This window comes from Pundamilia nyererei, unplaced genomic scaffold (genome assembly GCF_000239375.1).
Source record: "Pundamilia nyererei isolate P.nyererei 1_Seehausen unplaced genomic scaffold, PunNye1.0 scaffold00076, whole genome shotgun sequence".
NCBI lineage: Eukaryota > Metazoa > Chordata > Actinopteri > Cichliformes > Cichlidae > Pundamilia > Pundamilia nyererei.
Window position 1 is genome coordinate 2,848,846 of NW_005187477.1, and position 17,808 is coordinate 2,866,653.

A 17,808-nucleotide genomic window follows, 5' to 3' on the forward strand; every position below is an offset into this window, starting at 1 on the left:
TGGTGCAAATTACTGACCTCTGTCATCATTTTAGGTGGGGGAACTTGCACAATCGGTGGCTGACTAAATACTTTTTTGCCCCACTGTATAATCTCTTGATAAACAAATAAATTAAAACCAGTGAGTGAATGACAGCATTCTTACAATAAACAGGGACCTGACCAGAAACCAATGAAGTATTGATAATTGTCAGCACACAGGGACCGATAGACTGAAAGACATTTGTAAACAAAGATCCAGGTAAAATATCAGGAGAGCAGGAGGACGCTTTTTAATCAAATTAACTAATTTGACCAGTTTAGGTAAGGACACAGGTTAAAAACCTTATAACAGGACTAGGTGGGGTTGGAGCAGACAAGAGACACAGAAGGAGATATATTGTTCCTAACAATGCTGACTTTTTCAACAAAGAAAGTTTTCACAATCTTCATTCAATGAAATTGGGACAGCAGGTGGAGCAGGAGCAACTATATCACTAACGGTGTCTAATACTACCTTGGGGTTACCTCTGCTCTTTGAAACTAGGTCTGAGTACCCATAGCTTCAGTCACAGGTGAGGCTAAGGATGTCAATCGATGGCTAATTCAACAGCTTTTCTTATGTGCTCAGTTGTGAACCACCCCAAGGAAAGCTGGACCCATGAAATCCTCAGACCAGATCCCGAGGCCCCTGAAACAGACGCCCTTCCCCTTCTGGACAAACTAAAAACTTCCATCACTCGCGATTTAAGAGCAGCAGGATGAGATGGGGAACTGCAGGACGCAAATATAAAGTGTCAGTGCTGTACGTAAAGACTAATGGCCACATTAATGTGAATAAATAAAAACAGTGGGCCTCACGCAGGGGCGTGTGGTGCGAGCCCATACATTTATAAAGCATGATGAGAGAGAAACCTGAACTGCTTCACACTGATGTGACTGAACCCGAGTACGACACTGCCTAAACTCCTGCACTAAATGTCCAGCAGGGGGCGACTGGTTGTAAGAAGTCACTAATGACGAGATGTAAACATGCTTAAAAGTCAGTACTGAGGGTTGGATTAAACGCAGAGATGCGCAGCTGGCAGTGAATGTTCATAGAAAGAACGACAGCGACTTTCTTCGTTTCCTTCCTCGGGCTGTAAACATTCAAGCCTGGAAAGTGTCTAAATTTAGAGGAAATAAATATTTATTTTATGAAGGACAGATGTAAGGAGGGTGGAGGTCAGAGTCCAGCTGTCAGTGTGATGCTCCTGTCAGACAGAAATATAATCTGTCCTCTGGGTGTCTCCTGTTTTAACATGTTTTACTGCTAATGAGTCTGACAGAAGAGAGAGGGGGAGAGCATGCCAGGCGCTGAGAGGAAGGAAGGAGGCGAGTTAAAGAGGAGGAGGGGCAGAGTGGTGGATTCAGTCAGTCCTTCGTTCAGTCGCAGCTCAGATGGAGGTTTTTCCTCCTGCTGAGGACACTCTGATGGCATGACAACGGCTTCCTGAGTGAGAAAGAGCGAGAGAGAAAGAGAGAGAGAGATATCCTGCCCTCAGTTTCCACGGTGACGGCATCCCTCCATCCTCCTCCATCATCTCTCCGCCCGGCTGCTGTCGACATCGTCGGGATGGGAGATAAAGGAACAAGGTAAGATTTAATGGGTGTGTGCAGTAATGCACCCTGATAAATGTGTGTGTGTGTCACACAGATCGATCCGTTAGGTGTGTGTGTGTGTGTGTGTGTGTGTGTGTGTGTGTTGCTGTAACGTTACATAACGTTGTGTCCGAACCTCGAGGACTGTGACGTCTTGATGGCACTGACAGGTTTGCTGTGTTTGCCTGGGGCTTTTCTGTCTTTTATTTTGACAGTCAGACACACAGGAAACATGGGGGGAAACCCATCTTTGTGAAAGAAACAAGATTACCAGAGAAATATATCACTGCCAGTACTTGTAGTGATACTGTAGTAAAAGTATGTAAGCGTGTGTCACTCTGATTCATTCACGCGTCATCTGGAGGGTTTAAAGGCGAGCTCATGTTTTACAGCCGCTGTTACTCCGAGTGCACGACAGAGAAATGCAGTCACAGAGCTGCAAAACTAAAACAAAGAAAAGCCAGGAAAACATTTAACTATGTGTCAGGAGGCCAAATCAGAAGAGGCTGTTTTTAGTTTTTATTAGTTAAAATATTTGATCCCAGACTGTGGCGATAACAGGTACACATCAGGGTGTGACCATGTTCAGACAGGCCGGCGCTCTCTGTGCATCTTTGTGACAGTCACAATGAAAATGACAAACTGCTCCTGAACTGGAAGAAACGGCCCAAACCCAGAGACTGAAATACAAAAGTCCAAACAGGACTTGAACAGCTCTCGCCTAAACCAGCACACCCACAGCCTCCTAACACACCTGTTATCACTCCAGTATCACCACAGAAAGCAGACGTCATGTTTCTGACAGGAGAGCGTGACTGATTTACTGGGACAAGTTCTGGATCTGTGCTAGGAGGTTACAGGGGTTCTGAGCCCCTGAGAAACTCTTCACCTGCTGATCAGTAACATCCAATCAACATCCTCAGCCACGTTATTGGTCAGATAATGCCATTGAAAATGCTCCAAAAGGCTCCGACAGCAACAGTCCAGAGGTCCAGTGCAGGGACTCGAGTTAGCTTAGGTGAACTCTAGCAGCCAGCTAGCAGTTGCAGCCGCCTGTGTCCCCATCCACCTGTTGGTCAGAGAGGCCACGCCCCTAATAATGCAAACTTTAATCTAGGTGCGTTATTAAAAGTGTTATGAAGCAGAACAGCTTGTGTATCAGGCTGGAAACACGTTTTCTTTGCTGGATAGTCTGTGAGGTGGACTCACTGCTGTCTCTGCTGGACGTCAGAGGAACTACAGCTTTGGGTTCAAAATCCAGGGCTTTCTTAGTCCATTACAGTCAGTGTCAGCTGACTTGCTCTTTGACTCCTTGTACACCCACCAGAGGAACTTCACAATCTCAGGTTAGGCGAAGCTTTGAAAGAGCCTCCTAACAGGAAGCTGGATCAAAACATCAGCTTATTTGTTCCACAGCTGATATTTTTCAAGGAAGAATCACACATTTGCATTCCCAGTATCAGACTGAGAACTCAGGGATCCTCAGTGTCAGGACTTCGCTGGCACTTTGACCAAATTAAATATTTTGGAGCCTAGTGCAGTGGTCCCCAACCTTTTTTGCGCCACGGACCGGTTTGTGCCCGACAATACTTTCACGGACCGGCCTTTAAGGTGCCGCGGATAAATACAACAAAATAAAACTAGTACTGGTACCGAAAAAAGATTTATTCATAACACACGTGAAAAGACCCAGGAAAACCGAGTTAACGAAAAAAACGATAACAAAATAACACTAAAAACCGCTAAAACCCCTGAAAACCATACATTTCACACCCGAGTCTCAACTCTCACGGCCCGGTACCAAACAACTCACGGACCGGTACCGGTCCGAGGCCCGGGGGTTGGGGACCGCTGGCCTAGAGGCAATTTGACCAGCTGGTGGTCCGATCCATAATCCTCCACCTTCAACAGTGCTGAAAGCCTGTGGTGATGGAGGAATCACACGAGGGCAAAGGCTCAACAACTAGGCTCTCACTGATGAGCCCCTTTCCTAGATGGGGCAATGAGACTGGGTCCCACCAATGAGGCCGTAACACGGGGAAGGCGTCCCCAACAAGGTAGCTTATGCACACTAATGGTGTAGCTTCATGGAAGGACCACCATTTGGGCGTGTGCTTGTCAAGACCTTTTCCGTGTCTGCGAATCTGCTAGTGATGTAAATTTCTTCATGAGATGGTGAGCTGATGATTGGTGTGGACGTCTTCACGCCTGCCTGACCAATCTGCAGAGACCAACTATGCAACGCCCCCGGCGATGCACTTTAGAGAACTACAACAGGACTACTGAGTCATCGTCTCTCCAATGCTTACAAGAGACAAACAATGACAAAGTGTGCAGCTTAAATCCTTCAGGTGTGTGATCAGGTCGAGATGCAGCAATATTTGTGTCAGACCCAGAGATGCAGAGACATCCAAGAAAAGGGCGAAAAAACGTCCCTGGAGTTTTCAGTTTGGCAATATTTTGATCAGTCGACTCAAACCTGTGATGAGTCCCACAGATATGAAGCCCAAACAACTAAATTAAAACTGACTTTTGTGGCACAACAACAGAAAGTTTACTCCAGCTTTGCTGCTGTTGCCACTGCTGCTTGCTGTTTTGTGTGCAATGCATTCTGGGATACTTGGCTGTCCCAGATCAACACCCTTGATGCACTGAGGCTGTTTCATGAGTACGAGCACCAATGCAGGCGGTGACATGTGTGAAGGCTCCTGGTGGCGGTGAGGTCAGGAGCTTAATGTTGCACTCAGGACACGTGTTTGTTATTTTGTTCCGTGTAGGTTTTATACAGTCTAGCTTCTCCAAACATAGACAGCTGATGAAGGAGCACTTTGATCAGCGAGCGAGGCCTGTTCCCTCGTTATTCCACGAGAATTTAAGCAGGTTAAGTGTTGAACTTGTTTGCGTTTAAATACTAAAGCTGAAGGCAGAGACCCACAAACAGGAAGCAGCTGAACGAGTGCGGCATGTGGCGGCGTCCTGCTGTTGACTGCTAAACACTTTCACCCAATAAAAGTATCATAAAAGTTAGAAATGTTGTTAGTCTGTGCGCCTGAAATGGGGCTGTGTTTAAAATCCACTGTGGTGCACAGACTGGCTCCTGTACCCGTTTGGACTGAATGTAAATGTGAAGAACTTCACGCTTGCAGGAACCAACAGAACCTCCCTGAGTTTCCACGGACCGGTGCAAACATTCAGCGGCTTTAGTTCTTCTTGCAGAAAGCAGATGAGTCTTTGTGGTTAAACAGTGAAAAAAGGACCTCATGCGTCTTCTCAAATTACATTTCCTTGACCTCAGTGGAAGGGAAGTAAAGATGTGAAGGATTGTTTACAAGGACTTGAAGAGCAGGACTGCCGCACTTGGAGAATCAGCTGTCCTTAAACAGACTGTTAATAATAATAATGAGGCTGGTGAAACTACAAAGTCCTGCGGATGGACTACAAAAAGCTCCTCTCAGATACCTGCTGTGCTCTCATTGGTTGCTGTGTGCAGACGGTGTGCACATGCACACAGTAACACGGTGAGAGCTCACCTGTGGTCGATCAAAGATGGCAGTCATTTGGTGGGTAACTCAGCAGTAAGTCACATGATGACCTGTTTGTTTACTGTAAGGTCTGATGGGTCGTTGCTGTGAATTGTGGGACGGCATCATCTCCTTTCGTTTCATAAAGGAAGCTCTGATGCATCCTTTACTAAAGGAGGTAATAAAGGAAGCTTCAGCTGCTTCCAAACTGCTCAGAGTCTGAGGTTAAAGCTGTGGCGACCCTCGTAGCATCGACAGCAGTGTTATCATCTCACCAATGTTTTGTTATTTGGAGGATCCGCCGACTCCTATCATGGCCGCCACACACACCTCCGGCTCAGAAGGAAAAAGGTCCACTGAGAATCAGAAAGTCGGCCCAAAGCCTCCGTTTCCTTTGTTTTTAGGTGAGCAGCAGGAAGAAAGCTTCCAGCTGAGTGCGCTCCACCCCTCAGACCTCAGCAGTGTCGCAGAAACACTTCAGATGAAACAGACGAACCGAGCACGCTGCAGGTGCAGTGATTTCCCCACTGCCCCACGCTGCTTCTGCAAAACTGGTGCTAATGTAGCACAGACTGCTCATTCTGCCCCCTACTGGCAGGTGAATCAAACACTTATACACAAGCACAGCGCTGGGAAAACACCCTGCAGCGCGCCACATTCCTCCCAGCAAAGCTGTCAAGTTAAAGTTGAGTGCTGGCTATAAAACCCCGCAGGATGAAATATAACAGCGTTTGATGAAAACGTCACTCGTTTAATGGCAATGACGAGCAGATGCACCTGAAAGCGCTGTGCAGGTTAATCTCTGCCGCACGTCACCATCACGGTGTGACATAACCACAGTGTAGCTTTCATAACAGACTGAAAACAACCTGTTGCCCCATCCACTCTAAAACATTAGCTCATAGCCAGAATGTCTTCAGAACTTCAAACCAGGTGAGTAGCACCGTAATACACCTGAGCCTGTTAGCAACCGTGATGCTGTTGAAACCAGGCAAGTACCAACAGCAGGTTTCTCCTCAGCCCGAGGGTGGAGGTGGGGAGTCCTGGATGAGGTTCTGTAGCTCATCTTACAGCCGGTGGGGTATGACATCATCATTCAGGTTCTGATTTTGGTTCTGGGACTTTTTGCCCCCTCATGATCGAGGCCAGCGTCCCACAGGGAGTCCTGGTCTTTTATCCATCAGCTGTGTAAGGCATGACTGCCTCAGGTCTCCTTGTGGACTTACCGGCTAAGCTTAGCTTTGGGGTCTTGTTGGAACTGTTAGGGTCTTGTGACGTGATGACACATTTCTTTAGCTGGTCTGAGACGGCAGCACTCTTTCGTTTTAGTTAAATATGTCTTATTTGTAGTTTTTCGTGGATGTGGACAGCGTGCATCCTGTAACTCATCAGTGCTGCTCACCCTGCAGGTGTGTCCTCAGTGACAGAGCTGCAAAACAAAAGTTTTAATCAGTTATTCTCATCCATTAACAAAATGCGGTAAATGAACAAAAGAGAAATCAGGATTTGGTGTGAGCACTCGGCTGGTAGGTTGTTCCAAACGTCTCGGAGAACTAAGCACAGATCTTCTCTTAATCTGCATCCTTCTGTCTCTTCATGTAACCAGGCACACGCGATGATGTTGATGTCAGGGCTCTGTGGGAGCCGCACCATCACTTCCAGTACTTACACTGGAGATGGTTCTTCATGACTTTGGCGGTGTGTTTGGGCTCGTTGTCCTGCTACAGAATACATTTAGGGACAATAAACAATCATTTATATTTTTGAAAGCGTTCTTTGTTTACAGCAGTTTTTCACACCTGCCTAAAGCTTTTGCACTGTACTGTATTTCAGGCCAACTGGGCATGCTCAGATGCAACCGGGACTTTCTGGCTTATTGATGAGGAACTCGACAGTTTTGGTTCCTGCACATCTTTAGTCAGTTGATGGTGTTTTTCTGCGTATCGGGCTCTTAATATTTGTCTGAGAGAGTCTGGGCTGAGATCAGGTGTCTGCAAACAGCTGCTTGTGTATGTCTGCCTGCACTTGAGAGCAGTCCTCCTGTAAACCACTTTAAAGGTCTGCTTAGACTGCTGCACCCGCCATCAGAGCCCGGATTGGCTGAGACATGAAGTCTTCTCTGAGTACGGCGGACGTAGTGACACTGATGATGGACGCTTGGCCTCTGCCTCTGTGACTGCTGGTCATCTGACACACGCACACACCTACACACACACACACACACCCTTTTCTTTCAGTTTGTGACTCGCACTAAAATGAAGCTCTAATAAAGGAGACGTGCAGAAACATGTTTCAGCTCATTCTGATGGTGAATGTGGCAGCGGAGCGTTTCTGCGCTGCCGTCGCCGTCGTCTGAGTGTGTTTCTGTGTTTTCGGGCTCAATGATCTGAACGAGTCGTGTCGGGAGAATATTAACGAGCTCCGCTGATCAGTCAGACATACAGAGCAGCTCGGGAGACTCTCTGAGGAGGTTTTCACAGGAAGCAGCGTCAGCCCCAGAATCTGTTCGAGTGCTTGTGTGGAGGGTAAGTGGACAGAGCTGAGCCACGTCACGCTCTCAGGTTTCTTTGTGACTCGTTTAACATTCACATACGAAGGTGCTGCTCCACGCAGAGCTCTGCTGTACCCGTTCTGTTCGGGGATTTTGGTCCACGTCGTTATGACATCATTGTGACATCAGCACACAGCTGCTGCAGATTTGATGAGAATCTCCCGTCGCTGCTCTGAGTGCAGCGAACGGTTCATGAAGCCGGTGTGAGGAGATCTGAGCGCTGAGACGGTCACACCTGCAGCAGCTGAACACAGCCGAGACCAAGGAGATGGTAATCGACTGAGCACTCCACCCTCTACATTGATGGAGGAGGTAGAAAGGGTGGAGAGCTTTAAATTCCTCGGAGCCCACAGCTCGGCCGGCCTCACCTGGTCCACAAACATCTCCCACCAGGTAGGGAAAGCACAACAATGACTGTACTTCCTCAGGAAACTACGTCAGGCCCAGTTACCCCAGAGACTGCTAATTAACCACAACCGCTCCACCATCGAGAGATTTCTGACCTCCTGCTGCACACTCTGGTTCAACTGCTGCACCATGGAGGGCAAGAGGAAACTGCAGCGGGTGGTGAGGGCAGCAGAGCGGACAATCGGCACCTCAGAGACATTCATACTGGCAGACTTCAGCAGAAAGCCAGCATCATCATCAAGGACCCCTCACACCCTGGACACGCCCCCCGTGTATGTTTGTATGGGTGTATCTGTATGTGTGCAGGTGTATGTGTAACTTGTACATATCTTTCCTGTGTAAAGATATTCTATTCTTTAAAAAACAAACAACGGGTTGGTTTCAGTTCTCGTGGCCTCGTCTTTATTTTATATCTGCTCATTTTGTTTCATATAAAGATTTAGATTTTGCTCACTGTTAAAAGTGCTGTACCAATAAAGCTGTCAGCGGTAAGTGTGATCAGCAGCTCATTGATTAATGCTGCAGTCAGGCTGTGCCAGGCCCTAAAAGTAATTACAGGGATTTTAAAGTGAAAGCTAAAGTTGGCCGGAGGACCCGAGGAGTCAGCGGATTCACGGAGCCTCCAGGAGCTTTTCCCAGTTTTAACACACAGAACGAAGAATAAATCACCTGAGACAGTAACTGTGAGAGCTGCAGGTTCCAGCCTGCTTTTCACAGAGTTTCATGTTTAATAGAAAATGGAATAAAGGTTTGTGTTTGAACTGGCTGCTTGTGTAAACCTGCTCCTCCGTGGGAAAGCTCCCGACGGTCTGGGTTGATTTTGACTAAATGAGACCAAAGCAGCTGCTGCTGGTTCCCCTTCGGTTCTTGGTGAAACATCTTCAGTGACTGATTTCCACAGTCGTTCAGGTGTGTGAGTCAGGACACTGAAAATGTCTCTTTATTTCCCCACAGTGGGTTTTATTTTCACACTGTGCTCACACCTGTTTGAAGCACAGATGTTTTTAATGGCTGCCAGATGTTTCTGTTGGATTCCCGTGTTTCTGGTGTCATGAAGTAAGCGCTGATAAGCGTCCCTCCCTCTGCAGCCCAGAGACCAGAGCATCTGTGATCTCTGGATATAATCTGAAACCAGCTGCCTGTTCTCTGCGTGGCTGAGGCCGAGCCTCATGCGTTCGTGCTGGTGGTTTTCAGTCGTGTGCCTGAGCCCGGCAGAACCAGGTCCAGCTTTAATGCTGAGCCGGCCGAGGGCTAGAACGGAGAAGCAGCTCGGTGGGAAAGCGGACACAGTCCAGTCACACCTGACGGTCGTAGATCTGAGGAGGCGAAAAAAGCCGGTTTGAGTCTCTGCTGCAGTTTGGGTATCGAGGGAGTCTTCAATCATCGGCCGTCTGCTGCTGCAGAGCTGACACAACAATCAGGCATCGATCGGGCAGTTAGCGTTCCCCCTGTGTCAGAGCGGCCGATCGATCAGCGGCGCGGCCGCTTCACCTGCACCAACCACGAGCGAACCACGACGCGTGAGAAGATCTCAAAGGCACCAAACTTATTCCTGACACAGAAAGAGAGCAAATGAATCCGTGAAAGTCCTTCCAACAGACGGTTGCGTAGAAGAATCCACGTTTTTTATTGTGACAGAAATGTCTCCATACGCGTCAATGTTCATCGATATTCAGGATTAAACATCAGTTTAACCCTCTCAGGCTCAAATTACGTTTTTGTTGCTAATGCACAAACGAATACCTGCAGTGGTACTTCTGAGTAAAAACAATATGTCTGTGGGGTAATCAGGCTGTTAGTTTGTAACTGTTGCAAATCTGCAACGCCTGCCTCGAGAGGGTTAAGTGATAACAACAATAATCCCAACAATAAGGAGCAATGATGATGCATCAGAGTGTTTGGGGTGACGCACATCACTCTCTTACACAGGAAGTGTGTTTATTCACGTGTGAACGAGCCTCAGAGGGACCGGGCTCAGTTTGGATGAACCTGAGCACTGACGTGAAAACAGGAAAGAGCAGGAGGACGTCAGAACCCACATCAGGTGCTTCTCCACACGTCTTTGATTTCAGCTTGTTGTTTGGTTCAGAGGTGGTTCTAAACAGGTGTACCTGTCCAGGTGCTTCACCTCTGCCTGTGTGGCAGCAGCTTTGGACCCAGAAAGGGAAAAGTGGACAAATGTAATAATATTTGCTTAAAAGGAGCTCTGCCTTCTTGCTGGTCTTTGAGCTGTCTTGGCGTCTTTGATGTGATAAAGTCGTTACTCGCGCTCAGATGAAATGTGAGCCCCTCTCGTGCTGTAACCCTGCACTGATTCACGTCTGTGCGATGAAGCTCTAACCGCATCCTCGGCTCTGAAGATTCAGCTCTGCTCTCTTTCAATGAATCTTTAATCGTGTTTACACTCTCTCAGACGCTCGCTTCCTGTTACCGAAGCTTTCAGCATCTTTTCTCTCATTTCACACAAACACCAGCATTTATATGTCCAGTGTTTAGCACAGTGGTTTGTGAGGACGCCGTGTTTTGTCCCGGCCTTGTCTGAAACCGACACATTCACTCAGCTGTGATTAAAAATCAAGAAGTGACCACTGAGGTCGATAAACGTCTGCTGTCGCCGTCACGGAGCCGGTGCTCTACCTCCAGCCGCTCAGCCTGATTCGTGATTTCAGATGGCAGAGCTGCTCCGTGTTAAAGTTTAATTGGACTAATTGCAGAGAGTGTGGTGAGCAGGTGATCGTGCAGTGGGCAGCTCCCAGGAGTCCCTCCGGTTTCCGGCTAAAAACGGCGTCCCGATGCTGGTGATTGATGAAGAGCCACTCAGGAGGAAGCTGAAAGCTAATGGAGCCATCAGCTAATTTATGACAACATTAACGCGGGGGGAGGAGAGGGGCGTCACGCTGTCGGGCAGCATTAGACAGAAATGCAGAGAGGAAGCTGCTGACGGCACACCCTCTGTAATATGTGACTGTGCAGGGTCCCAGCAAACACCAGACGTCATCCAGCCACTGCTCCGACACTCACAGCCCGTCTGAAGCCAGACTTACTCTTTTTCTTCTTGCATCACTCTCAGCTCAGAAATCTGCACAGCTGTGGACACGAGAGCTCTGCTGGTCACAGCCTGGCGCTCATCGTCGCTCTGCTCTGACACGATACACAAAACAGGCGCAAAGTAGCTTCTGATAATGAAAGTGATAATGCATGCTCAGTAATCCAGGTAAGGAAATCCCAAAAGGTTGATTCTGTTCATCTGGATGTTTTCAGGTTTACAACCTTACAAACAGCACATTTGCTGTTCATTCAGTGGGCTAGTTTCACTGTGACTGAGGTTTGAGTCTCTGCTGAAAATGCTACGTCCACATGAGCAGAATCAACTTTTTGAGGTTCTCATAATGAAGATGATGTTTGTGATGTTTGGGCCCTGTGTGGAGAGCAGGGCCTCCCCGAGGCTCTGCCGGCTGCAGGCTGGACGCCTCCTGCCACCTTCAGTTTCACTCGGTCAGAAGAAAAGAGATGGAGACAAAGCTTCAGACCGAATGAGGTCAGCAACGTGTCAGACAGAGCTGGGAAGGTTACTTTAGAATGTATTCCACTACAGGTAACAGATTACATGCCCCAAAATGTATTTTGTAACGTATTCCGTTACGTTACTCAATGAGAGTAACTATTCTGAATACTTTGGATTACTTAATATATTATCATGCTTTTTACAACTACATGAATGTGATTTATTACTGTTACTGAAGCTCCGAGCCGTAGTAAAGGACCTCTGGCTGATACGTCGGGTTCGTGTCGGCTCGTAGCTGAAAACTAGCTTTACTTTGTTGTCTGGGTCGACTTTGCTAGAGACAGAGAGGCGTTGAAAGGCTGCTTATTGTTTCAGAGGAAAACAGGAACACAGCGTACAGTCGAGTCTTAACAGCTTACTCACAGCTGGGCTACACTGCCCATCAGGCTACACTCTTTAGGCCGATGTCTGCTTATTGCTTTCATATCAAATCATTTTTTGAATAATAATTTTTTTAAAAACTTCTTCACGTCGTTATGCGGCCGCAAGTAGAATGACCAAAAACAGCGAGGGGACAGCCGAACATATGAAACAGGAAAGTACCGCCGTGTAATCCATTTATTTCAACAAAGTAACTGTATCCTAAATACCACCTTTTTAAGCGGTAACTGTAACGGAATACAGTTACTCGTGTTTTGCATTTAACATGTAATGCCAGTACATGTATTCCATTACTCCCCAACAGTGGCCTTCAGAGGAGTGAACGCAGCTCAGGGCTGGAGCACATCTGCAGGGTTAGGAGCAACACGAGCTTCATGAAATCCAAAATACATCAGCACCAACATCTGGCAGCACACCTGGACTCACTCAGCCTGGGTAGTCTGAGTTTTCTGGGTGTTTTACGGGCAGGGGTCATGTGAGAAACCACTTCTGCTGCTAAAACAGAAGAAACTCCGACAATTTAAAATTTATTCCTGAAGTGTGGCGCGCGCTGACTGTTTCACTGTTTCCAGACTTTTCTTGGACAGTTTTATTTAAAAGTATGAGATACTCAAACAGTGTGACCTGTGCTCTTCTCTCTGTCTGCAGAGTGTTTAAGAAAGCCAGCCCCAATGGAAAGGTGAGTCCTCCTTTAGCACAGTGCAGGTGTGACACTTTGCTGATGCCCGAAACAGCAGCGACAGTTTCAGGCTGACTAACAGCAGCTCTTCCTCCCTCAGCTCACCGTCTACCTGGGGAAGAGAGACTTCGTGGACCACGTGGATCGGGTGGAGCCTGTCGGTGAGATCTTGTTCAGTCTGTGGCTCCATCCTGGAGCTTCACTCACATTTAAATTTAAGTTGATTTTTGAAGCAAAAGCGACTTTGCTGAAGATCTTGTTTTCTCCTCGCAGACGGCGTCGTTCTGATCGACCCGGAGTACCTGAAGGAGAGGAAAGGTGAGAAGCCCGAGTGCGGGAAAGCTGAAAGCTGAGCTGCTGCTCAGAGAAATCGCTGCAGCTGTGGATGTGAGCGATTACCCAGAAACCTCACTGGCTGGTGTTATCAGAGCACGCTGCTTCACTTTGGGCTCACGTCCTGCCGTAAAAACCACGAGCAGGAAGATGGCGTCTCACATTAATGTGCAACATGTTTCGGTTTTCTGTTAATCAGCTTCCATCACTGATTGTCTTTGTTCTCGCCCCATCAGTGTTTGTGACTCTGACGTGTGCGTTCCGTTATGGTCGCGAGGATTTGGACGTCCTCGGATTGACGTTCCGGAAGGACCTGTTTGTGGCGAACATCCAGGCGTTTCCTCCGGTCACCGAAGAGAAGAAGACTCTGACTCGTCTTCAGGAACGTCTGATTAAAAAACTGGGGGAACACGCCTACCCGTTCACCTTCGAGGTACGGAGGCCGCCGGGCCACCTGAATATTTGTCCGCTGATCTGTGACAGAGTGCGTCTCATCTTTCATTAGCTTTTATTCTCCCACAGAGGTGCTGGATCCAGGCAGACCAGCTTCCTGGCAGCCTCCGGTCGCAAGGGGAGACGATTATTCCCCGACCGGTTGGTGCTGAGGTTGCTGGCTGTCGCTGGGTGTTTTCCATCACAAGGATGATGCTGGTTGCCATGGTTTCTGCAGTTTGCAAACACCCCATTCACTCCCCGAGCCCACTGCAGCCAACACATTTCAAAAGGCTTTTATTTTGAAGGCAAATTTGCTACAGCTCGGAGAGTCCATAGCGAGTGTTTGCAGACAAGTTGGCGTCTTCCATACAAACCACAGGCAATCACACCCTGCCATCAGCCACAGCCATCACTGTTGGACCAGTTTGATACTGATTTCATGTAACTGACAGTAAAAACACGCGTGAACAGACACGTGCCGTCACACGTTTCACTGACAGGCAGTGGTTATCAGGCGGTCAAAGACCTCCTCGTTAATATTAAGACTTTTCTAATTCGTTTTTTTCTCGGCGTGCTGCACCAACTCCGGTGTTATTGGTGCCGAGCTGCCAGGCTCCATGTTTGAAGTCTTGGATATCAAATGTCTTCATTTCATCTTTGCATCATTCTGAACAATGTGTGAGAAATTACATGGAAAGTTGACAAAGATCCATGTAAACAGGATCCCGGACTTAATGGAAATGTATCCATTAGTAGAAAATAATGACAGATGAAGCTGTTCGTTGAGATATGAATGAATAAATGATTCAATTAGTTTGGAAAACAACAGCTAAAACGCTGCCTCGTGCATGATGCTTTATCACGTAACATCATCCATCAAGCCTCAGTGACTCATGTGTCCAGCGCCTTCTCTGGGAGCTTCCCGTCCTCACAGATGTTCTCGTCTCACAAACCCAGAGGAGGAACTTTTTGTTCTTGGAGTTCAAAAACAGAAAATGCAGAAAAACAAAGAGAAGCGACGGCGGAGCAGGAACCCGCAGTATCCTCACTCTCTGCCCTGCCCATAAATGTTTCAGATGTTTTGAATATTTCATATCTTTTCAGATTCCTCTGAACCTGCCGTGTTCGGTCACCCTGCAGCCGGGACCGGAGGACACCGGAAAGGTAAAGCCACGACGTCCGCTGTCATTTTCTTTTGCTTTGTGCTCGATTCGTGCCGCCGTGCAGACCCTCTGGGTTTGAAGCTCCTTTCAAAGGTGGAAACGTGTCTGGATTTAAATGAATCTGAAGACACGTCTCGCTGTGGTGTGTCCTCAGGCCTGCGGAGTCGACTTTGAGGTGAAAGCTTTCTGTGCCGAAAATGTTGAAGAAAAGATCCACAAAAGGTAAACGTGAGTCAGCCGCAGTCCGGCCGAGCGGCACAACAAAGACGTGAATTATGAATGAAACTGAGAGCGCTCGTGCCCGCACACACACGTGAACAGAATAATCTGGGACACATCCACTCTGAAATAAATGTCTGAGCTATGTTGTGTTGCTGCAGGAACTCTGTGCGTCTGGTGATCAGGAAGGTGCAGTACGCTCCAGAGAAACCTGGCCCTCAGCCGACGGCAGAAACCACCAGACAGTTCCTGATGTCGGACAAACCGCTGCACCTGGAGGCCTCGCTGGACAAGGAGGTAACTCCTGAGGGACAGATTCACTCAGTTCACCCACCAGCAGCCAGCAGAGCTCATCTATGGAGCACAAACGGAAGTGTTTGCCTGCTCATCAGAGTAACAGCCAATCAAATCTTTGAATTTCACTTAAACTAGAGCTCAGACTCCGGGACGCTCTGTTAGTGCAGCGACCTCCCAGCACACATGTTATTGGTCACGTGATGTCATTAGAAATGCTCCAATAGGCTCCAACAGCACAAACAAGGTGCAGAGGTCTAGGTGTCACCATCCACCTGCCAGTCAGGGAGGCCACGCCCCTAATAACGCAAACTTTTAGCCTGTACGCCGATTTAACCAGGTGAATGTCATAAAGGTTGTTGTGAGCCGTGAGGTCATCTGTCTGTTGTGTCTCAGATCTATTACCACGGTGAGCCAATCAGCGTCAACGTTCACGTCACCAACAACACCAACAAGACCGTGAAGAAGATGAAGATCTCAGGCAAGTCAGGGCGCTGCTTCCTGTGTGTATCTCCACGTCTCCACGTCCTCCTAAATGCTGATATTTGTGTCCACAGTGCGACAGTACGCCGACATCTGCCTGTTCAACACGGCTCAGTACAAATGTCCCGTGGCCACCGAGGAGTCAGAGTGAGTTTCATCCATAAAGTTTGACACTAAGGAATCAAAAGTTGGAGTAAGCGAAAAACTGACGCTGCTGACGAGCTCTCTAATGTGAAATCAGCTGAAGCTTCTGTATTTCCCTCTCCTCAGTGACGTTGTGGCTCCCAGTTCGACTTTCTGCAAAGTTTTCACCCTCACTCCGTTTCTGGCCAACAATCGCGAGAAACGAGGTCTCGCTCTGGACGGAAAACTGAAGCACGAGGACACCAACCTGGCGTCCAGCACGCTGTGAGTCCAGCCGCCTTCACGCCGCCTTCGCTGCCAGCGGGGCCGAGACAGCCAAGCAGAGTGACGTGTGAATATTTTGTCTGCTGTGCAGGTTGAGAGATGGAGCCAATAAGGAGATTCTCGGCATCATCGTGTCCTACAAAGTCAAAGTGAAGCTGGTTGTGTCTCGTGGCGGGTCAGTATCGTGCGAGAGGAGCTTCAAATGTTAAATGGTCGCCTGCTGACCCTGAGCTCAGATGTTAATCCTTGTTCGTCACGCCGCCGTGTGACGCTCTGCTCTCTGTGCAGACTGTGGCGTTTTAGCTTCAGGTTATATCGTCCACAAATCAGACCCCTCAGCTGGTGACAAACAGAAATGTTATTTATGGCCTTTTCAGCTTTATTTGATAGACTAGGACAGGAAAGAGGGGGCAGACATGTGGCAAAGCCCGGGGTTCGGACTCAAACCGGGCCGGCCGTCTCAGCCGTGTGGCACGCGGTCGCCTGATCAACACTCACAACCTGGTGCCCAAAAGATTTAAAAACCTGCAGAATCATCAGAGGGCAGAAGTTCCCATTTCTAAACTGGAGATTAGCTATTTAACTGTGCATGGACCATAAAAATTCTGCATCTGTGTTCGTTTGAAAGATGTTATATGAAAATGTCCACAGCGTTGGGATGCACTCATCATAAATCCTCTGTGCTCTTGTATTGAAGCTGAAACTCGTTCTTTTTATTGATTGCAGGCTCCTTGGAGATCTGGCAGCGAGGTAACCGTTCATGTTCTCGCATTGATGGAAACACTGAGAGTTACATGAACACCTCACTGAACACCTCAGTGCTGACGTGGTCATAAATGCTTTTATTGTGTTGTTACCAATGATCTGTGTTTCAGTGACGTCTCGGTCGAGCTGCCCTTCACGTTAATGCACCCGAAGCCTTTAGAGGAGTCCTTCTACAGGGAAGGTGAGACACTTCCTGTTCCTGCTGACGTTCACAGACACAGGAAGTTAAAATGATGATGTAACGCATCATTTTATCAGCCGCAGGTTCAAAGGGTCAGAGCGTCACCTGACCTCGAAAGCAGACATTTGTAATGCAGCATATTAATATTTGATGTTCAGTGTAATAGTATTCATGATGTCCACATGCTGATAATATGCTGCTGTGGATTCATCTTCAGGTGTTTAAGGCTGATCTCTTTCCCGGTGAGTCAGCTGACAAATCGGCACTCTTCTTCTTCTCCTCTAGAAGCGCTCACTACAGGCTCTACAAGAGCTGCTAGGGCTGTAAAATAGAGACGCTAGTGGGAGGTGACAATGCAGAACTGCAGGGTCTGCAGCGGCGATCAGGACGCACGCGCAGAAGACGAATGTAAATAAGAGATGATGAGACGGTGGCGACACATGGAGGTTCAGCCCAGCAGACACAGCACAGGAGCATCCTCTGAGTCAGGTTTAACAAAGCCGGGCTGTCTTTGCATTAGCTGGATCTGACCGACCACAGAGCCATGGTTCTCATCTTTCTCTGTGGGCGGCACGGTGGAGCAGTGGTTAGCACTGTTGCCTCATAGCAGCAAGGTCCTGAGTTTGAGTCCAGCGGAGCCTTTTCCCCCGTGTCTGTGTGGGCTCTCTCCGGGTACTCCGGCTTCCTCCCACAGATGCTTACTTTAGATACAGTGGGGCAAAAAAGTATTTAGGCAGCCACCGATTGTGCAAGTTCCCCCACTTAAAATGATGACAGAGGTCAGTAATTTGCACCAGAGGTAC

The 17,808-nt window shown here is 48.1% G+C and overlaps 1 protein-coding gene across 1 annotated transcript in view; it reads left to right on the plus strand.

The window, feature by feature from the left end:
- The first annotated feature begins 1,332 nt into the window (after positions 1–1,332).
- The window catches only part of arrb1 (arrestin, beta 1), a 21,152-nt gene continuing 4,676 nt past the window's right edge, over positions 1,333–17,808 (plus strand). The window contains exons 1-14 of the mRNA XM_005737510.1: positions 1,333–1,613; positions 12,694–12,724; positions 12,825–12,885; positions 12,998–13,042; positions 13,294–13,490; positions 14,597–14,656; positions 14,810–14,877; positions 15,036–15,171; positions 15,565–15,649; positions 15,726–15,798; positions 15,922–16,059; positions 16,151–16,234; positions 16,786–16,809; positions 16,935–17,005. Coding sequence (XP_005737567.1) covers positions 1,594–1,613; positions 12,694–12,724; positions 12,825–12,885; positions 12,998–13,042; positions 13,294–13,490; positions 14,597–14,656; positions 14,810–14,877; positions 15,036–15,171; positions 15,565–15,649; positions 15,726–15,798; positions 15,922–16,059; positions 16,151–16,234; positions 16,786–16,809; positions 16,935–17,005 — 1,093 coding nt within the window. The 5' untranslated portion in view covers positions 1,333–1,593. The remainder of the gene's footprint in view (positions 1,614–12,693; positions 12,725–12,824; positions 12,886–12,997; positions 13,043–13,293; positions 13,491–14,596; positions 14,657–14,809; positions 14,878–15,035; positions 15,172–15,564; positions 15,650–15,725; positions 15,799–15,921; positions 16,060–16,150; positions 16,235–16,785; positions 16,810–16,934; positions 17,006–17,808) is intronic.